The following is a 20,320-nucleotide window of genomic DNA, read 5'->3' as shown; positions in this document are numbered from 1 at the left end:
AAAATGGAGTAAACTTTAAGCTTGCTTCCTATTATTTATTGCACCTGTCTTTTTTTTCCCCCCATACTTTTTTTGTTTGTAGTACTGGGGATAGAACCCAGAGGCTTTCTACCTCCAGGCTATACTCCCAGACCTAGTTTATATTTTATTTGAAAACAGGGTCTCACTATATATATAATTTTTTTTTTTTTTTTTTTTTGGCGGTACTGGGGAATGGAACTCAGGGGCATTCTACCTCTGAGACACCCCCAACCCTAATATTTTATTTTACTTTTTGGTGGTGCTGGGGGTTGGAACCTAGGGGCTTTCTACCTCTGAGCTATACTCACAGGCCTATTTTTATATTTTATTTGGAAACCGGGTCGCACTAAGTTTCCGAGAGCCTCACTAAGTAGCTGAGGCTGGCTTCGAACCTGTGTGACCTTCCTGTCTCAGCCCCCCAAGCACGGGGATTACAAGCGTGCACCACCACAACGGCTGATTCTTTATTTTAAAACAGGGTCTCACTGAGTTGCAAGGGGACTAAGTAGCTGAAGCTGTTCATGAACTGTGATCCTCCTGTGTCCGCCTCCAGAATGCTGAGATTACAAACTTGCGCCAACACGCCCAGCTGCCTTTTTTTTTTTTTTTTTTGGTGGTACTGGGGTTCCTGGAAACCCTTCTGCTTCCGGGCTACACTCCCAGACCTATTTTATACTTTTATTTGGAAACAGGGTCTCTTAAGCCAACGAGGCTGGCTTTGAACCTCCGCAATCCTCCTGTCTCCGCCTTCCAAGCGAGGGGATTACAAGTGTGCGCCACCACGCCCGGCTGCCCTTCTTTCTTTAAAAGCATGATTTTGCTGGGCATGGTAGCACAATGCACAATTGAGTAATCTCAGCTACTCAAGAGGCTGAGGTAGGAAGATCACAAGCTAAGGCCAGTCTCAGCAATTTAGCCAGACCCTGTCTGAAAATAAAAATAGCCCTTTTTATTTCTCTTGGTGTAGAGTTTAGTGGTAAAGCGTCCTAGGTTCAATCCTCAGTAACACACACACACACACACACACACACACACACACACACACACACACAATAGAATCTCAGCTAAAGCTGGCACTGAAATGTGTTGTGCTTTGGCACTAACTGAACTTTATACTTTATATCATTTCTGGCCTTCAAAAACAATTTAGACTATATTTTTCTTACACAGCAGCCTCTTATTGTTCATTATCTATTCCTGGCTAATTTGAAAGCTAAGTAGTTTCTTCAAAAGGGAATGCAATGTCATGACAGATTTTTATTTCAAATTCATTGTACAATGTATAGCTAGTAAATATTAAGATGTAACACTAATGTTAAAAAAACTTAGAATGCCTTTACAAATTCAGCATAAAGAGCAAACAAACTTATTCCAAAAAATGATTAAGTACTTTTTTATGCAAAAATGAGTATTTTTATTTTGGCAGCACTAAAAGAAAAAAAAATCAAGACCACTGTATTTCTACAATGAGGTGAAGATGTTTAAACTTTCTTACCAATCAAATACATTCCAAAAGAAAGTGTGTTCTAGGAAGGTTCCAAACCACAGGCAACAGCACAGGAATCTGTAATACTGAAAATGACTGTTCTCAGAGGGTGTTTAACAAATAAACCTTTTTTTAAATTTTTTTGCGGTACTGGGGATGAAACCCAGGAGCATTCTACCTCTGGACTACACCCTCAACCCTATTTTTTTATTCTTTATTTTGAAACAGGGTCTCACTGAGTTGCAAAAGACCTAAGTAGCTGAGGCTGTCCACGAACCGCCATCTTCCGGGCTCAGCTTCCTGAATGCTGGGATTACAAGCATGTACCACCACGCCCGGCTTCTCGGCTTCAAATAAAACTTTCGCGTTTTTAACCCACTGAGTCAATCCCTTCCTAATAACTGTGTCAAGAGTGAAACTGGGCTGGTTTCATTAATACTTTAATGATTTCATTGTAATACTTTTTACTGCTATCAGTTTCAAATAAATTTTTCTGTACTTAAAATAAGTTCTTAAAGTGGAAAAGTATACAAAGTTTCAGATAGAAAGATTAACAGATGCAATTTAAATAAAATTTCCCCTCTCCTTTCACATCAGTTAACAATTATCGTTAGCAGATACAGACTTAGCTCTAAAAACTCAACACTCAAAATGAAAACTTCAGTTTTAAACCTTAATCGGATATAATTGAAAAAGATTACTATGTATTTGGACATCTCTTACAAGAAAATTTTTTGTATTAAAGCAGAAACCAGTTCCTAACCCCCTTCATACAATTGTATAGCCTGTTGAGACAAATATCAAAAATAGAAGACTGTCACTTTTGCTTTTGTGATAATTTTTTTCACTGCAGTCTTCTATAGCTTTTACAGAGTTCATGGTCCCTAATATCTCCCCACCCTCCATTTTTCTTATGCGAGGAAGCAGCTACCATAGTAAACTTTTCACTGAGGATTAGAGTTTCTGGAAACAGGTACTGTTTATTATTTTTTAAGAGTGATTCAATTTGGGCACTCTGGACGGATGGCCTACATGTTTTCTTGTGATGCATACCACAATCTCCAGCATGAAAAATCCTAGGAACTTGAGGAACCAGCACTTTCCAGAATGTTGGAAGACATGATACAGTCACATATTGAAGAGTCCAGTCCCAGTTATAATCATCATAAGTACAGAAAGTGTCTGTGCACTCAATCAGCTTTTGATACGTATCCCGCATCATGCCTAAACCCATATTGTGCTTTGAAGATTTCCAAGGTTTCACATCTACCTTGTCAGCAATGCCATAGAAACTACTACTGGGAATATAGGTTCCCAGAGAGAGAACATCACACTCGGGGCATTCCTGCTGTTTCAATTTCCACATCTTTTTGAAGACATGGTAAAAGTCTGGAGCTAAATAGTGATCCTCTTCTAGGAAAAATATATAGCCAGCATAATCTTGAAGAACTTTGATTCTTTCCCATACAAAATGCAGCTTCCACCACCAATGATGTTTGGTTTGGGAGAATTTGGCCTCTCTATAATGGCCGAAGGAGTCAGGATACTCAGCATTAATGCATCCCAGTTTCAAAGCTACATTCTTACGCAGGTCTCTGGGGCAATCTCTGGGGTCACTGCCCGGAAACTCGTTGGGATACAACTGAATGCTGAAAGGAAAGAACACCTGCAGGACCGGACAGAAATCCACTCCAGCGATCAACTGATTGATCTCTGTCGACCAGAAGTCGTGGCTGAAGATGACAAGGACGTTGTCAATGCCCTGGGCATTTCGAAGTGAGTCCAGCAGCAGTCTGAGGTATTCGGGTCGGTTATGCACCTGTACCACCAGCACCATTTCCCGCGGGGCCCAGGTGCCAGCCTTATCTACATTCCTCAGCGTCTGGTCAAAGTTCAGCTGGTACACGAGGGAGCGGTACCGCAGCGTCAGGTTGTCCGCCTCGGGCTGCGGGGCTGCGGGGACCAGGGGTGCCGCCGATTCGTTGGAAACCCTGCGGATGCCCACCGACACGGCGGGGTGGTCCCCGCCCCGGGCGCCTGCGCCCCTCGCCGACTCGGCGTCCAGCAGCGGCGGGGCAAGGGCCTCGGTCTTCCTCTGACGCCCATTGCTACTCCAGAGGACGAAGCCGCAGGCGGCTACCACGAGCGTCAGAATTAGCACCTTCCGTTTGTAGATGCGGAACCTCATGGTCTCCCGGCCGGGCGGGCGGGCGCGGAAAGGAGCTGGCGGCCTCTGCGAGGACGGGACGGGCGGGAGGGCGCCTGGGCCTGCGGCGATAGGAACTGGCCCCGCGGCCGCCCTCGCTAACTCATCCCGGGCCCGGGGGTCCTGGGGCCCCAAGGCTCTCAGCGGCCCCGAGCCGCCCGGGCTCCGCACATCCTCGCCTGGCGGCTGCAGCTCCCGCGACTAGGAGCCGTGGCTCCGCGTCGCCTCGGTCCTCTCCATTCGGCACCGCAGGTCCCGGAAGCAGCCCCGCCGCACTCCGGCTTCTTTACCTGCGCCTCCAGCCGCCCTGCGTCCTCGGCGATCGCATCCTCCGGCCCCGGACGGCCGAGAACGGAGACGCTGCCGCGGATCTCGGCGCCAGCGCCGCGCTGACAACCCGACACTGGCCGCCGAGCGCCGGGGCCCTGGGGCCCACGCCCTTCGGCCCGCCCCGCGAGCCGCCGATTGGCGCGTCCGCAGGCGCCGTGCCGGCGCGGGCGGCCGCCCACTGGCTCGCAGGCCTGTCGCTCAAGCTCGGTTCCTACTTCCGCTCCGCGCCGCCCTTTCCTGTTAGGCGTGAGCGTCGCGAGGCGAGCACGGCGGCCGTGAACCACCGGGTATGTGGAGAGCCGGGCGGTAGCCGTCCCGGCCGGAGCCCCCGAGCCTCGGAACCCGGGGAAGGGCAGGCCCTGCGGGGAGGGGGCAGCGCCGCCCGCCGCCCCGGCGGGGCTGGGCTTGAGAACTGGCTTTTCCCTCCGGCGGGCGCGCGTGCATGGCGGCCGGGGCTCGGGCGCGCCGCCGCCTCGTGACACGTCAGCCCTGAGGCGGCCGACCGCCCCGGGTCTCCACGGGGAAAGTGAAACCGCGTCGACGTGGTTCTGGGAGAAGGGACGGGGCGGGCCGCAGCAGGACGACTGCCCCGCGCGGTGCGCTAGCCACGCTAGAGCTAGAAAATGGAGGAAGGTGGGGGGGGGGTCGTAAAGAAATTCGCGTGTTTTGTTTTTTTTACGTCTGAACCCCTCTGGACGAAAACTAGATAAAACACCACTCCATTTTTTTTTTTTTTTATCTCGACAGCCACTGTAAAGCGTTAAGCGACGCCGCTTTGTAGCCTACTGACTACTGGCCACTCCCAGTGCTGTTGCTCCTCTCGCTGAGGTGAGTCTCGCGCTCCAGTTGGTCGGGCGCGGTGCTCGTGGTCGTAATCCTGGGGAACTGAGCCCCGAGGGTCGCAGGTTCCCGGCCAGCCAACACAATTTAGCAAGACCCTGTTTCAAAATTTAAAGAAAGGCTGAGAGTGTAGCTTTAGAGGTGGAACGCACCTGGCTTCGTTGCCAAAAAATATAAGTAGGAAATAAATGCTCCAGTTAATAAGTATATAAGGTGCTGGGTTTGAAACCAGGGCCTCTCTCATGCTGGGCCAGCATTCTACCATTCAACACCCCAACCCTGTCCAGTGAATGAAATGTTCCACAAGTGTGCACTTGTACATACATTTATGGGGAAAATGAATGCCAGGTGGATTTATACTTTACTAATTTTAACTAAAGTAGTTTTTTCTGTAAATATCTTAAGTGCAGCACTTTTCACCATTCAATATGTTTAATATCGCCGGGCGTGGTGGCACACGCTTGTAATCCCACGTTTGGGAGGTAAGAGACATGAGGATCATGCTGGTTCGGAGCCAGCCTTGCTGGCTTAAGAGACCCTGTTTCCAAAAAAAAAAAAAAAAAAAAAGGTCTGGGAGTGTACCCCGGAGGTAAAAGGGCTTCCAGGAACCCCAGTACCACCAAAAAAAAAAAAAAGTTTAATATCTGCTACCTTAAATATTTCATTAGTTTTCATCGTGTGCACAGCTCAACTTTAAAGATGGTCAACGTACCCAAGACCCGAAGGACATTCTGTAAAAAGTGTGGGAAGCACCAGCCTCACAAAGTGACCCAGTATAAGAAAGGCAAGGATTCTCTGTATGCCCAAGGAAAGAGGCGCTATGATCGGAAGCAGAGCGGCTATGGTGGGCAGACAAAGCCAATTTTCCGGAAGAAGGCTAAAACCACAAAGAAGATTGTGCTAAGGCTTGAATGCGTTGAGCCCAACTGCAGATCCAAGAGGATGCTGGCCATTAAGAGATGCAAGCATTTTGAACTGGGAGGAGACAAGAAGAGAAAGGGCCAAGTGATCCAGTTCTAAACCTGTGACTCTTTTCCTTTTGTCCTTTTGAGGGGAAAATGTTGACGCTATAAAAGATTACCTGTAGGAAAATAAATACAGTGATAATGATACCCAGACTTTTGTTTTTTCTTACCTTTCTTACTCAGAAGTAGAATTGCATGTTTAATATAGCATTTTCCCCTTTTTTTGCTTTTTAAAATGTAGTTCTTAAGAGAACGAGTAAATTCTTTGGAAGTGAATTAAGGTTTATCCTCTTATGAAATTCCTTCTAAATTTGGTTCCCAACAGTTAGAATTTTGTATTTTTAAGGAAACAGGAGTCCTGCTTCAAACATTACAACCAAGTTAGAGCTAATTGATGCAATGGAGGGAAAATAACTACTTAAATATTTTTTGTTTTTTGGTTAATTTCACATATATATTAGCCTCCCATTATCAACTGAGGATAGTTCTAACCTCAGAGAGTATGCCTAAAACTCTGCATAGTTCTGAGCACCAAGTATGTTTTTTCTTTTCATTACAAGGGGTAGAACCCAGAGGAACTCTATCCCTGGGCTACATCACCAGCCTCTTTTCTCTCTCTCTCTCTCTTTTTTTTTTTTTTGGTACTGAAAATTGAACCAGAGGTATTCTACCTCTTATAATCCCAGCTCTTTGATTTATTTGGAAACAAGGCCTTGCTAAATTAATGAGGCTGGCCTTGAATTTGCGATTAGCCTGCCTCGACCTCCCAAGTACAGACAGGGATTATAGGTGTTTGCCACCCCCCCCCCCCCCGCTTTTTTTTTCTTTTTTTGGCTGGATCTGGGGATGGAACTCAGGGGCATTCAACTTCCGAGCTACACCCCCTGCTCTATTTTTTATTTTAAAACAGGGTCTCACTGAGTTGCAAAGGGCCTCACTAAGTAGCTGAGCCTGTCCTCGAACCGAGATCCTCTGGTGTCAGCCTCCCAAATGCTGGGATTACTAGCGTGTGCCACCATGCCCAGCTTATATTTTATTTTGAAACAGGGCCTCACTAAGTAGCCTAGGCTGTCCATGAACCACAATCTTCCTGTCTCAGCCTCTCAATGCTGGGATTATAAACTTGCAGCCACCACTCCTGGCTGCCACCACTTTTTTAAGTTAAAGTCGGGTGTGGTGGTACATAATCCCAGTATTTGGAAGGCTGAGACAGGAGAATAGGGTTTGTGGACGGCCTCAGCTACTTAGGCCCTTTGCAACTCAGACCCTGTTTCAAAATAAAGAATAAAAAGCTGGGTGTGGTGGCGCACCTGTGCTTGGGAGGCTAAGACAGGAGGATCGTGCAGGTTCAAAGCCAGCTTCAGCTGGCTTAAGAGACCATTTCCAAATAAAATATAAAAATAGATCCGGGAGTATAGTCCGGAGGTAGAAGGCCCCTGGGTTCCATCCCCAGTACCACCAAAAAAAATAAAAATAAAGAATAAAAAATTGGGCTGGGATTGTAGCTCAGAAGTAGAATGCCCTTGGGTTCCATCCCTAGTACTGCAAAGAAATAAAAAAACACTTAAAAAAAAGTTGGGCGTGGTGGCACATGCTTGTAATAATCCCGTGTTTTGGAGGCTGAGATAGGAGAATCATGGTTTGAGGACAGCCTCAGCTACTTGGGCCCTTTGCAACTCAGTGAGACTGTTTCAAAGTAAAGAATAAAAAATAGGGCTTAGGGAAGTAGCTTGGAGATAGAATGCTCCTGGGTCTCATCCCCAGTGCTGTCAAAGGGGAGGAAAAAATGGCCCTAAAATAAAACCAACAACTATATCCACCCTCAAGTAAATAGATTGCAATTAATAAAGGCAAATTTCTGCTCCCTCACTCAACCTTAAAAAAAATTGTAAGTCACAACAAATATTATGTGAAAGCCATTCTATTTTTTTTTTTTTTGGTACTGGGGATTGAATCCAGGGGCATTCTATGTCCAAACTGCACCCCCATTTATTTTTTTGTTTTGTTTTGAAACGGGGTTTCACTAGGTTGCTGAGAGCCTTGCTAAATTGCCAAGACTGTCTTTGAACCTGTAATCCTTTCTCTGTCTCCCAAGTGCTGAGATTACAGGTGCCCATCTGTACCATTACTGGCTGTGAAAGACAGATATTAAGGCAATTCCTACTTAATGCTTGGTGACTATGCATTCCATATGTAGTCTGACACATGAAAGCTGAGTGTGGGAGTGCATGCTTGTAATCCCAGCATCTGAGACAGGAAGATCATCATTTGAAGACAGCCTCAACTACTTGGGCCCTTTGCAACTCAGTGAGACTTTCAAGAAATAAAGAATAAACTGGGCATGGTGGCACACACTTGTAATCCCAGCATTCAGGAGGCTAAGACAGGAGGATTGTGGTTCGCAGATAGCCTCAGCTACGTCTCAGCGAGATGCCCTGCAACTGAGTGAGATCCTGTTTCAAAAATAAAGAATAAAAAAAAAAAAAAAAACCAGGACTGGGAGTATAGCTCGGAGGTAGAGTGTCCCTGGGTTCCATCCCCTCTACTGCAAAAAATAAAATAAGATAAAAAATAAGAGGCTGGGGGTATTTTTCGCAGGTAGAATACTCCTGGGTGCCATCCCCAGTAAAAGAAAAAAGACACATGAAAAAGTGGTGTGTTTAGCAACTTATGTAGATGGAGTATCCTTATCTGGAATGCTTGGGACCAGAAGAGTTTCAGATTTCTGGTTTTTAAAGATCTTGGAATATTTATGGGGGTATTTTGTTTTTGTGGTACTGAGGACTGAACCCAGAGGCATTCTACCTCTGAACTAAACCCCTAGCCCTTTGTTTTGAAAGGTCTTGCTGGGTTGCTGAGAGTCCCACTACTTGCAAAGACTGTCCTCCAACCCATGATCCTCCTGTCTCAGCCCCCAAGTAGGATTATAGGCATGTGCCACCATGTCTGACTGAGATCTTAGAATATTTAAACATAAAATGACATATCTTGGGGATGGGACCCAAGTCTTAACACAAAATTAGTTTCATATATACCCATACACATAGCCATACTTTCATATAGTATTTTTAAAGTGTGTCTGCATTTTAACTACAACCACTTCCTATGAGGTCAGGTGTGGAATTTTCCACTCTTGGCATGTTAGTGCTCAAAAGTTTTAGATTTTGGAGCAATTCAGATTTTGGATTAGAAATGCTCAACTTGTATATCGTTTCATCTTAAACAAATTTGGACTATTTGGAGCATTACTTCTCCAAAGTATTTTATGCATGCAGAAACTTAATTTCTTTCATCGAAATGCAAGAAGAAAGTTGATAAAGACATTTTCATGATCAGAGTGATTCAGATCAGTATCTTTTTAACTAATTTATTTATTTATTTGGTGGTACTGGGGATGGAACCCAGGGAACTTTTACCTATGGGCTATGCTCCCAGACCTATTTTTTTAATATTTTATTTGGAAACAGGGTCTCTTAAGCCAGCACAGCTGGCTTCGAACCTGTGCGATCCTCCTGTCTCCGCCTCCCAAGCACTGGGATTACAAGCGTGTGCCACCATGCCTGGCTTTTTAAAAACTAATTTAGAGAAAGCCCTATAACCCCACCTGGAAAACTTAGTGAGAAGTTAAACTGTAATAAATGAATAAAGCTAATAAAACAAAATTAAAATTAAAGTTTTAATAAAGTTTTGGAGTCAAATAACTTAAAAATGTTAGCAGAATACACATTCTTCTTGAAGCAAGTACACAAAAGGATTCCTTTTCCACTTTGACACTGTTAAATTCTAAGTAATAAATGAGTTCCAAGCTCATTTGTTTATTTATTTATTGTAGTACTGAAGACTGAACTCGGGGACATTCTACCACCAAGCTACACCTTCATCTCTATTTTATATTTTGTTTCAAAACAGGTTTCTGAGTCTCACTACTTTCTGAGGCTGTTCTCAAACCTGTGATCCTCTTGTTTCAGCCTACCTGAGTACTAGGATTACAGTTATGTGCCGAACACGCCTGGTGCAATCTAGTTTATAACTGAATGAAACATCTTTCTGTGGTATCACCTTTTACTTTAACATGTCAGAAGAGTTTACATAACAGGCTAGAGAACAGAAGTAAGAGATAATAGGAGCTTCAGTACTACCCATATTATCTACTAAGACCACAGTGTGGGCAACAGAATGTAGATTCATGTTAGTAGTTCCTTCGATGAAAGAGTTTAGACAAAATCTTCCACAAACACAAGTTTTTGCAGTGTCCAAATCTTGGCAAAGATGGAAAGGAATTCTATGAGAGCCATATGGAATCCTGTTGGAAAAAATGTGAAATATTTTGTTACTAGATTTAGAATTTCATATATTAAAACAAATTATTAGGACAGTGAATTATAATAAGAAAATAAAGTTATAACCAGGTATAGTGATGCACATTTGTAATCACAGTGACTCAAGAAGCTGAGGCAGGAGAATTTCAAGTCTGAGACTAGTTTGGATAATTTAGTGAGACCCTGCATTAAAATTTTAAAAGGGTTGCCAGGTGTGGTGGTGCACGCTTGTAATCCCCCACGCTTGGGAGGCGGAGACAGGAGGATCACACAGGTTCGAAACCAGTCGCGCTGGCTTAAGAGACTGTTTAAAAAAAAAAAAATAGGTCTGGGAGTGTAGCCTGGAGGTAGAAGGGTTCCATCCCCAGTAAAACACACACACACACACACACACACACACACACACACACACACACACACACACGGCTAGGGAAAGCTGTGTGTGGTGGCTCATGCCTATAATCCCAGTACTTGGCAGCTGAGACAGACAGATGGCAGGGGGTTTTAAAATTTAATTAAAAAAATTTTTTTTGTGGTACTGGGAATTCAACCTAGGGGCATTCTACCTCTGAGTTATACCCCCAGCCCTATTTTTATTTTTATTTCTTTTTGCAGTACAGGTGGTGGAACCCAGGGGCATTCTATCTTGGAGCTACATCCCACCCCTATTTTTTATTCTTTGAAACAAGATCTCACTGATATGCAAAGAGCCTAAGTAGCTGAGGCTGTCCATGAACTGTGATCCTCCTGTCTCAGCTTCCCAAATGCTGGGATTACAAACATGTGCCACCATGCCTGGCTCCCAGCCCTATTTTTTATTCCTTATTTTGAAACAGAGTCTCACTAAGTTGCTGAGGGCCTCACTAAATAGCTGAGACTGGCCGTGAACCTGCAATCCTCCTGTCTCAGCCTCCTAAGTACTGGGATTACAAGTATACACCACCATGCATGGCTCAGATTGCAGGTATGAGACCAGCCTCAGCAATTCAGTGAGACCTGGTTGCAAAATAAAAAATAAAACAGGGCTATGATGTAGCTCACATGTATGGCATTTCTGAGTTCAATCCCAAATACCATACCAAAAATAAGAAGAAAAAAAAGAAAGAAAAAAAGGGAAGGGAAAGAGACTAGAGATGTGGCTCAATGACAGAATGCCCCTGGGTTCAAACCCCAGTAGTACAAAAAAGAAAATTACAACTTAAGGGGACTTCACATATTGTTTTATTTTTCTGAATGGCAATAGGCAAATATATTACAAAACTGCCTATGACATACTTTGAACCAAAGAAGGTATTTATCAGTCCATAAAGTATCTTTCAGCATGATCACCTGATAGCAAAACTAACTCAACAGAATGAAAAGTCACTTGTCAGCCACGTATAGTGGCACATGCTTGTAATTCCAGTACTTGAAAGGCTGAGACAGGAGAATGAGGTTCAAGGCCAGCCCTGGTAACTTAGTTTGAAACAATTTCACTAAATTGCTCAGGCTGGCCTCAAACTTTCAATGCTCCTGCCTCAACCTCCAAGTAGCCGGGATTACACATGTGCCTAGCTCTTAAAATACATTTTAAAATTCTGGCATATAATAAAGTTCATCTCTGGAGAATCTGAGCTAGTTGACTTCAGTTAAAATCTAGACATCTATATTTTTCATCCATATTATTTAAGAATTCCTAGCTGGGAGTGGTGGTGCACACTTGTAATCCCAGCATTTGGGAAGCTGAGACAGGATTATGATTTGTGGATAGCCTCAGCTACGTAGTGAGGCCCTTTGCAACTCAATGAGACCCTGTTTCAAAATAAAGAATAAAAAAATAAGGCTGGGGGTGTAGCTGGGAGGTAGAATGTACCTCCCAGCTTGAAGTTCAATCCCCAGTACTGGGGAAAAAAAAAAAAAAACTTCCTAATGATAGCATTGATTGACCTCTACTTACCAGATAAACAAATTTAGACATCCAATAAATATTTATTAGATCTTTTACAACCCATGGACTGTTCTAGGAAATTATTTGTAAGCTTAGGTAATCCTTCACTCCTAGGCAAGGGTCAATACTGAAAAACAGTGGTTCTTAAAGCATGGTCCTCTGAGAAGTAGCATCAGTATCACTTGAGAATTTGTTAAAAGATGCAAGTTGAAACCAGGCATGGTGGCACACACTTGTAATCCCAGTACTTGGGAGGCTGAGACAGTAGGATCACAGGTTCACGGCCAGCCTCAGCTACTTAGTGAGGCCTTCCACGATTTATTAAGATCCTGCTTCAAAGTAAAAAATAAAAAATAGGGCTGGGGATACAGCTCGGAGGCAGAATGCTCCTGGGCTAAAAGCAAAAAACAAAAAACAAAAAAACCCCACAAGTTGAAGCCGGTGTGATGGCGCACTTATAATCCCAGCATTTGGGAGGCTGAGATAGGAGGATCCGGGTTTATGGACAGCCTCAGCTACTTCAGTGAGGCCCTTTGCAACTCCATGAGACTCTGTTTCAAAATAAAGATAAAAAATAGGGCTGGGAGTGTAGCTCAGAGGTAGAATATTCCTGAGTCGCATCCCCAGTACTGGAAAAAAAAAAAAAAAAAAAAAAGCGCAAGTTGAGCTGGGAATGGTGGTGCATGCTTGTAATCCCAGCATCTGGAGGATCACAGTTCACGGACAGTCTCAGTTACTTAGTGAGGCCCTTTACAACTCAGTGAGACCCTGTTTCAAAATAAAGAATAAAAGAAAATATAAGGCTGGGGTGTAGCTCGGAGGTAGAATGCCCCTGGGTTCCATCCCCAGTACTGCTAAACAAAGATTCAAGTTGAGCCAGGTGTGGTGGCCCACCATTGTAATAACAGCCTTTGGGAGATTGAGACAGGAGGATTGCAGGTTCTTGGCCAGCCTCAGCAACATAGTGAGGCCCTCCACAATTTAGTGAGACCCTATTTCAAAATAAAGGATACCCGGGTGTGGTGGCGCACGCTTGTAATCCCTGTGCTTGGGAGGCGGAGACAGGAGGATCGCGCAGGTTCAAAGCCAGCCTCTCTGGCTTAAGAGACCCTGTTTCCAAATAAAAATATAAAATGTAGCCCGGAGGTAGAAGGGTTTCCAGGAACACCAGTACCACAAAAAAAAAAAAAAAAAAAAAAAAAAAAAAGGATAAAAAATTGGGTTGGGGGTATAGCTCAGAGGTAGAATGTCCCTGGGTTCAATCCCTAATACCATAAAAAAAAAAAAAAATGCAAGTTTAGCCAGATATGATGGCGTACACTGTAATCCCAGTACTTGGGAGTCTAAAACAGGAGGATTGCAGGTTCGAAGAGAGCCTCAACAATTTAGTCAGACCTTCAGTAACCTATAGAGACCCTATTTCCAAGTAAGAAATTGAATTGGTCTGGGGTGTGCCTTGAAAGCAGAATGCCTTTGGGTTCAAATATCAGTAACACACACACACACACACACACACACACACACACACACACACACACACACACACAATGCAAGTTCTAGCCGGGCATGGTGGTGCATACCTACAATCCCAGTATTTGGGAGGCTGAGACAAGAGTTCAAAGCAGCCGGACATGGTGGCACACGCTTGTAATCCCAGCATTTGTGAGGCCGAGACAGGAGGATCATGGTTTGCTGATAGCCTCAGCTACTTAGTGAGGCCCTCTGCAACTTAGTGAGACCCTGTATCAAAATAAAGAATAAAAGCCGGGCGTGGTGGTACACACTTGTAATCCCGGCATTTGGGAGACCGATACTGGAGGATGGCGGCCAGCCTCAGCTACTTAGTAAGGCCCTCTGCAACTTAGTGAGACCCTGTCTCAAAATAAAGAATAAAAAATAGGGTAGGGGGTGTAGTTCAAGGGTCAAATGCCCCTGGGTTCCATCCCCAGACCCGCAAAAAAGAAAAGAAAAGAAAAAATCAGGCTGAAGGTGTAGCTCAGAGGTAGAATGACCCTGGGTTTAATCACTGGCACCAAAATAAATAAATAAATAAATAAGGCAGGGAGTAAAGCTCAGAGGTAGAATGTCCCTGGGTTCAATCCCCAGTACCAAAACAACTATATATATATATATATATATATATATATATATATATATATATATATATATATATATATATATATCTCACACACACACATGGAGGCAGGGAATAAAATGTTTGCAGGTTATGACCTCTCTCAAATGACTCCTGGGCTGAGAACCGAATGAAGCAAGGGAGTGAGCGATGAGATTTCCTGGAGGAAAATCATTCCAAGCAGAGGTAGGAAACATCAAAAAGATCACAACACCAAGCGGTCAGGTTGTGTATACTGGAAGCTAAATTAAACATTGAGTATTTTACTCTGAGTTTAAAGAGAATACTAAGATGCTACCAAAGTGCTACATTTTATGAATATAAAGGTCTTACCCATTATTTAGTATGGTTCGTGCTGAAGATTCCAATAAAGTTAATGGTACTTGTAGCTTTATAACTGGAAGGACTTTTGGTTGTTCAAAAGTATTTCCAAAAAGATCCAAGTACTCAAGGGATAGATTTTTAAATTCACTAGGCAAACATGAAAGCTTATTTCGAGCTGCTGACAAAAATCGAAGGTTTGTGAGTTGTCCTATCTTAAAAGGAAACTGAACCAATTCGTTATCATCAAGTTTTAAATCTGTAAGTTCCTGAAGCTGGCAAAACTGCACAGGGAGCGCCTTGATTTTGTTCTTGCTGAGATCCAAACTCCGAAGTGACTTCTGGAGTGTAGACCGACACAAGGCCACATTAAATGACTCCAAGTGATTGTCATTCAGGTGGAGTTCTTGAAGCTGTATGAGGTCTCCAATTGTAGCTGGGAGCTTTTTTATATGATTGTGGCTCAAGTCTAACTTCTTTAGTTTTCTTAAACACAGCATGCGCATGTCAACTCGGACAAGCCCGCAATAAGAAGCCTGAAGATGTTCCAGAGAATATGGAAAGCTCTTGCTGAGAGGATAGTCCTTTTTGGATGTGATAACCATTTTAGTTTTAAATTTTTCAAATTCTGAAGTCTTCACTGGTGTAAGTGTTGAAAGTGGTGCATTGATATCACAGCCTCTGTGAGTCAGTCTCACAGCTGAAAGGAAATCCTTTAAGCTGCCAGAATTGGCCTGAATAAATAAAAATAAGTTGTACAATTATAAACTGTTAATTATTTATTTTGGTACTGGGAATGGAATCCAGAGGCATTCTACCTTTGAGCTATATACCCTGCCCTTTTTTTATATTTCTTCTTTCTTTGAAAGTCTCCCTAGGTTGCTGAGTCTCACTAAGTTGCTGAGGCTGACCTTAAACCTGTAATCATCCAGTCTCAGCCTCCCAAGAACCTGGATCATAGGTGTGTGCTACCACAGCCAGCCTGTAAATAAATTACTTATTTATTTGTGATGATTGGGAATGAACCCAGGGGCATTCTACCTACAAGCTACACTGTCAGCTGTATGTTGTTTTTATTTTCAAACAGGGTCTTCCTAGGTTGCTTAGAGTCTCACTACCTGCTTAGGATGTCCTCAAACCTTCAATCCTCCTCTCTCAACCTCTCAAATACTGGGATTACAGGCATGTGTCACCATGCCTGGTTAAATTTATTTTTTAGATAATGCATACAGGACAGATCTTCAAAAAACAAATTCCATAGTTATATATGAAGGTGACATAATCATTTGTTAAAATTAGCTGTAAAAATAAATTTTTTAGTATTTTATTCGGTCTGAATTTCAAGCTTAAGAGTTTTCGAAAAATGTTATATAGAGAATTGTGTTTAGCTGGATGTGGTGGCACACTTTCTTTTCAATAATCTGGAATGCAGATTTGGATTTGCACTGAGTGAAGTTAACATGAAAAGCCAACTAATAAAACACAGAGCATTTGCCCATCTGCTTAGTTAATAATAATAATATATATTACATCTGGGCATGGTGGCATATGCTTGTAATCCCCGCACTTGGGAGGCTGAGACAGGAAGATCACACAGGTTTGAAGCCAGCCTCAGCTACTTAGTTACTTAGTGAGGCTCTCAGCAACTTAGTGAGACCCTGTTTCCAAATAAAGTATAAAATAGGTCTGGGAGTATATAGCCCTGAGGTAGAAAAGCCCCTGGGTTCCACTCCCAGTATCACCAAAAAAAAAGTGTTTGTTTGTTTGTTTATTTATTTATTTTTTATGGTACTGGGGGTAGAACCCAGGGGCTCTTCTACCTCTGGGCTATAAACTCCCAGACCTATTTTATACTTTATTTGGAAACAGGGTCTCACTAAATTGCTGAGAGCCTCGCTAAGTAGCTAAGTAGCTGAGGCTGGCTTCATACCTGTGCGATCCTCCTGTCTCAGCCTCCCAAGCGCTAGAATTACAAGCGTGCACCACGCCCGGCTAGGAATTGTGTTTGGAATACCCATTCTAGAGCCAGGCATGGTGCTGCATGCTTGTAATCCCAGCATTCGAGAGGCTCAAACAGGAGGATCGCAGTTTGAGGCCAGCCTCAGCTACTTAGTGAGGTCCTTTGCAATTCAGTGAGACCCTGTTTCAAAAAAAAGAATAAAAAATAGGGCTAGAGATGTAGCTCAGAAGTAGAATGTCCCTGGGTTTCATCCCCAGTACAGGAAAAAAAAAAAAAAAAAAAGGGCTGGGGGTATAGCTCAGAGGTAGACTTCTCATATGTTCCATCCCCAGTACTGAGAAAAAAAAAAAAGGAATGGGTGTATAGTTTGAAAGTGGAATGTCCCTGGATTCAATCCTCAACCCCAAAATAAAAAAAAAAAAACACCTCTTTTTTTAAGCCAGGCAGGTGGTGCATACCTGTATTCATATTACTTAGGAGGCTGAAACAGGATAGCAGGTACAGCAAGCCTCAGCAACTTAGGTACTCTGTGTGACTTATTGAGACTTTGTTTCAAAATAAAAAATTAAAAAGGAGGGCTGGGGATGTAGCTCAGAGGTAGAATGCCTCTGAGTTCAATCCCCACTACCATCAGCACCATTAAAAAAAAAAAGTTTGGCAGGGTGTGGTGGTGCACGCTTACAAAGCGGTGCTTAGGGGTCTGAGACAGGAGGATCAAACAGGTTGGAAGCCAGCCTCAGCTACTGAGTGAGGCTCTCAGCAACTTAGTGAGACCCTATTTCCAAATGAAGTAAAAAATAGGTCTGGAGTATAGCCCAGATTTAGAAAAGCCCCTGGGTTCCACCCCCAGCACTACAACAAACAAACAAAAAAGTATGTGTGTTTGTGTGCGTGTGTACATGTGCACGCACAGTACTAGAGATTGAACTGGCAAAGCTGTCTTCAAACACACTCAAGCAACCTACCCATTACTGTTTTTAATACCATACCTTACTTAAACAGATATCCACAGGAGGCTCCTTTAACCGGACAGTGGCTTTCCCTTCATCCACAAATTTGATGAAGAATTGCTCAATGTTTCCCTTCAGCTGTTTAAAACCAATGGGAAAAAAAGGACAAAACTAGGTGTTGTCATTTAATAACACTAGAAATAGAATATGTCAGATACTTTGCCATGTTTCGATTTGTCTTTTAGTCCTTTAATCTGGGTGTTTCATAGTTTTATTGTTTGATTTTTTTTATTTTTAGCATTTGAGCAGTTTTCCTTCTTCCTGGCTTGTGGCAGGTATTATTGCTCTGTTCAGATACTCTCTTTTTTGAGAGCAAAATCCCATTTTTGGGAGAATGTCCCTCTTCTCCTATTTCAACTATCTTGCCACAATAAGAACTGCCAATAGTACCCCCCCTCCCCCAGTACTGGGAGTGGAACCCAGGGGCATTCTACCTCTGAGCCACACCTCCAGCCCTATTTTTTATTCTGTATTTCAAAACAAGGTCTCACTGAGTTGCAAAGAATCTAAGTAGCTGAGGCTGTCTTTGAACCGTGATCCTCCTGTTTCATCCTCCCAAATGCTGAGATTAGAAGCGTGTGCCACCACTCCTGGCACTTAATTGCTTTTATAACCTCATTCCATTAATGTGGGGTGGACATGCCTAAATTATATACAAATTCCATGAAAGGGAAAGGCTTGAGAGTCTTGTTTACTACTGTATCCCCAGAGCTAGAACAGTTACTGAAACATGATATATGCCCCCAATTTTTTCATGATTGGTGTTGCTTTTACTTTTGACTTCAATAACTGTTTAATGAAAAGCCAGTATGTACCAGGTACTATGACAGGGGTATGAGAAATAGTAGTGAATAAGACCAGCATGGTAACTACACTTACAAAGTTGACAATCTGATGACACAATTATTAAACAAGTAAAAAAAAAAAAAAGATTGTTTTTTTTTTTGTGATGCTGGGAGTTAAACTCAGAGGCATTCTACCCCTGAGCTACACCTCCAGCACTATTTTATTCTATTCTATTTTATTTATTTGGAAAAAGGTCTCGCTAAATTGCCGACGGCCTAAGTTGCTGAGGCAAGCAAGCTTCGTACCTACAATTCTCCTGTTCCAGCCTCCCAAACACCGGGATCACAGGTGTGCGCCACCACACCCAGCTTAAACAAGTAATTAGGACAAGTATTTAGACAAAAGAAGTGTAGGCTGCCAGAATCTAGACAAGGAAATCTTACCTATTCTAGAAGTAGGAAGGTGATCTTAAAGGTGAGAATTTAAGAATTATGGAGATTTTGGACAAATGGATGAGACGGATGGGACAGTTACAGCAGTAGAGAACATATGTAAAGTCAACGAGGGGAAAGGCATATTTACGAACAGTAAAGTGCAGTTACTTTACTGTTCCCCCAAATTAGTGGCTTCACCGGAGGTTGTTTCGCGCAGGCTCAAACTGCAAAGGCTTTAAAGGGGCGGGGTAGTTTTCTACCACTGAATAGCAACATCGTAACCCCAGAATCGCAGAAAGGGCAAGGAAAAAAGTGCACTCTCAAAAGCTTCCTTCCTTCGGTGGGCATGAAGACTCGCGGGACTTAGGTCCGAGTGATGGAGGGACCGAGTGCCGGGCCGGGCTCCACCCGGGCGCGCGGGGCTGACTCCCCCGGCGTGCCTGCCCGCCACACCTCCGCGTACCTGGTAGCGGGTCCCGCGCCTGTCCTTCATGGTGGAGATGAGCAGGCAGGCGGTGGGAGGACTACTCGGCTCGCCCCTCGCGTGGGGCCGCGACGGACAGAGGCTCAGCACGGCTCGGACACCCTTGCCCGTGTTTCTCAGCCCGAGGGTCGGCAAGTGCCGGTGGATCACCTCCACCTCGCAGTGCAGCTTCATCTTGCCCGAGCTGCGGCCGCCGAGCCGCTCCGCTTTGAAACTTCCTTCTTCCCGCCGCGCCGCGCCAAGCCCCCGGGGTCCTCGAGCGCGCGGGCTGCCCGCGGATCCGCCTGAGCTGTAAGGGTCGACTTCTCGGGCTCCGCGAGTCCCGAGATGGCCGTGTCCGCTCCCTGCCGCCGGACCGAGCCCTCCAGGTGGCCGTGAGCCGTGCATTTCGTAGTGGACCCCACGAGGACTCAGCTTGCACCCTCTCGAAACCGGCGGCCGACGAGGGCGACTCGTCCTACCCCACCTCGGGGCTCCTGCAGCTGGCGGCCGCGGTGTTATTGTTGGTGCCGGATTCCTCCTGCAGGCTCGGCCTTCTCAGTGCACCGGGTTTACAGCACGCTTAGGGCTTTGGCGCTTGGCGAGGGCCACACACGTAGGATTTAGGACCGGCATGTTTGGGACGTAGAGTTTGCCCAGGGCAGGCACTGGGCACTTTACGAGCTTTCCCACCAGCCGGCCAGGACGAGTTGACGCTTCTTTGGTGGCCGTCCCCTGGAGACGACACCTGTCAATCCAGAGCCAACTTTAGGTGACAGCATTTGACTTGGCAATTCTCGTTGGACAAATCTTACTTTATCATGGTGGGTAGGCCCCTCCCGTGCTCTTTGAACTCCTTATTCTATTTGAGACCTTTCGAGGGCAGAAAGGCGTCCGAGGCTTAGACTTTAACGAGGCAAGACTAGGAGCCTGAGAGTGGCGCCTCCTTAAAAGTTTGTGCTCTTGCCGGGCGTGGTGGTGCACGCTTTTTTTTTTTTTTTTTTTTTTATTTTTTTTTTTATTTTTTTTTATTATTTTTTTTATTTTTTTTTATTTATTTATTTATTTATTTTTTTTAACAATTTTTTTTATTGAACATAAATAGTATACATTTACAC

At 44.1% G+C, this 20,320-nt stretch overlaps 3 protein-coding genes across 3 annotated transcripts; 1 reads left to right on the top strand and 2 right to left on the bottom strand.

Moving 5' to 3' along the window:
* Positions 1 to 2,351: 2,351 nt before the first annotated feature.
* MGAT2 (alpha-1,6-mannosyl-glycoprotein 2-beta-N-acetylglucosaminyltransferase) lies at positions 2,352 to 3,695 on the bottom strand (the record flags this gene model as incomplete). Its single annotated transcript, XM_080707820.1, has 1 exon — positions 2,352 to 3,695. The coding sequence occupies one exon, from the start codon at positions 3,693 to 3,695 to the stop codon at positions 2,352 to 2,354; it is 1,344 nt and encodes a 447-aa protein (XP_080563946.1).
* A 1,887-nt stretch (positions 3,696 to 5,582) lies between these two features.
* On the top strand, positions 5,583 to 5,903 carry RPL36AL (ribosomal protein L36a like; the record flags this gene model as incomplete). The annotated part of the gene is made up of 1 exon (XM_080707403.1): positions 5,583 to 5,903. The coding sequence occupies one exon, from the start codon at positions 5,583 to 5,585 to the stop codon at positions 5,901 to 5,903; it is 321 nt and encodes a 106-aa protein (XP_080563529.1).
* Positions 5,904 to 9,910: 4,007 nt separating this feature from the next.
* LRR1 (leucine rich repeat protein 1) lies at positions 9,911 to 19,503 on the bottom strand (the record flags this gene model as incomplete). Its single annotated transcript, XM_080706761.1, has 4 exons — positions 19,203 to 19,503; positions 17,499 to 17,597; positions 14,562 to 15,283; positions 9,911 to 10,151 (listed from the first exon to the last, which is right to left on the bottom strand). The coding sequence occupies exons 1-4, from the start codon at positions 19,395 to 19,397 to the stop codon at positions 9,911 to 9,913; spliced, it is 1,257 nt and encodes a 418-aa protein (XP_080562887.1). The 5' UTR covers positions 19,398 to 19,503.
* Between the last annotated feature and the right edge of the window lie 817 nt (positions 19,504 to 20,320).

Source organism: Muscardinus avellanarius (assembly GCF_963383645.1).
Source record: "Muscardinus avellanarius genome assembly, chromosome: 12".
In the NCBI taxonomy this organism is placed as follows: domain Eukaryota; kingdom Metazoa; phylum Chordata; class Mammalia; order Rodentia; family Gliridae; genus Muscardinus; species Muscardinus avellanarius.
The sequence above is the reverse complement of the archived record's forward strand: the minus strand, read 5'-3'. Positions and strand labels throughout refer to the sequence as shown.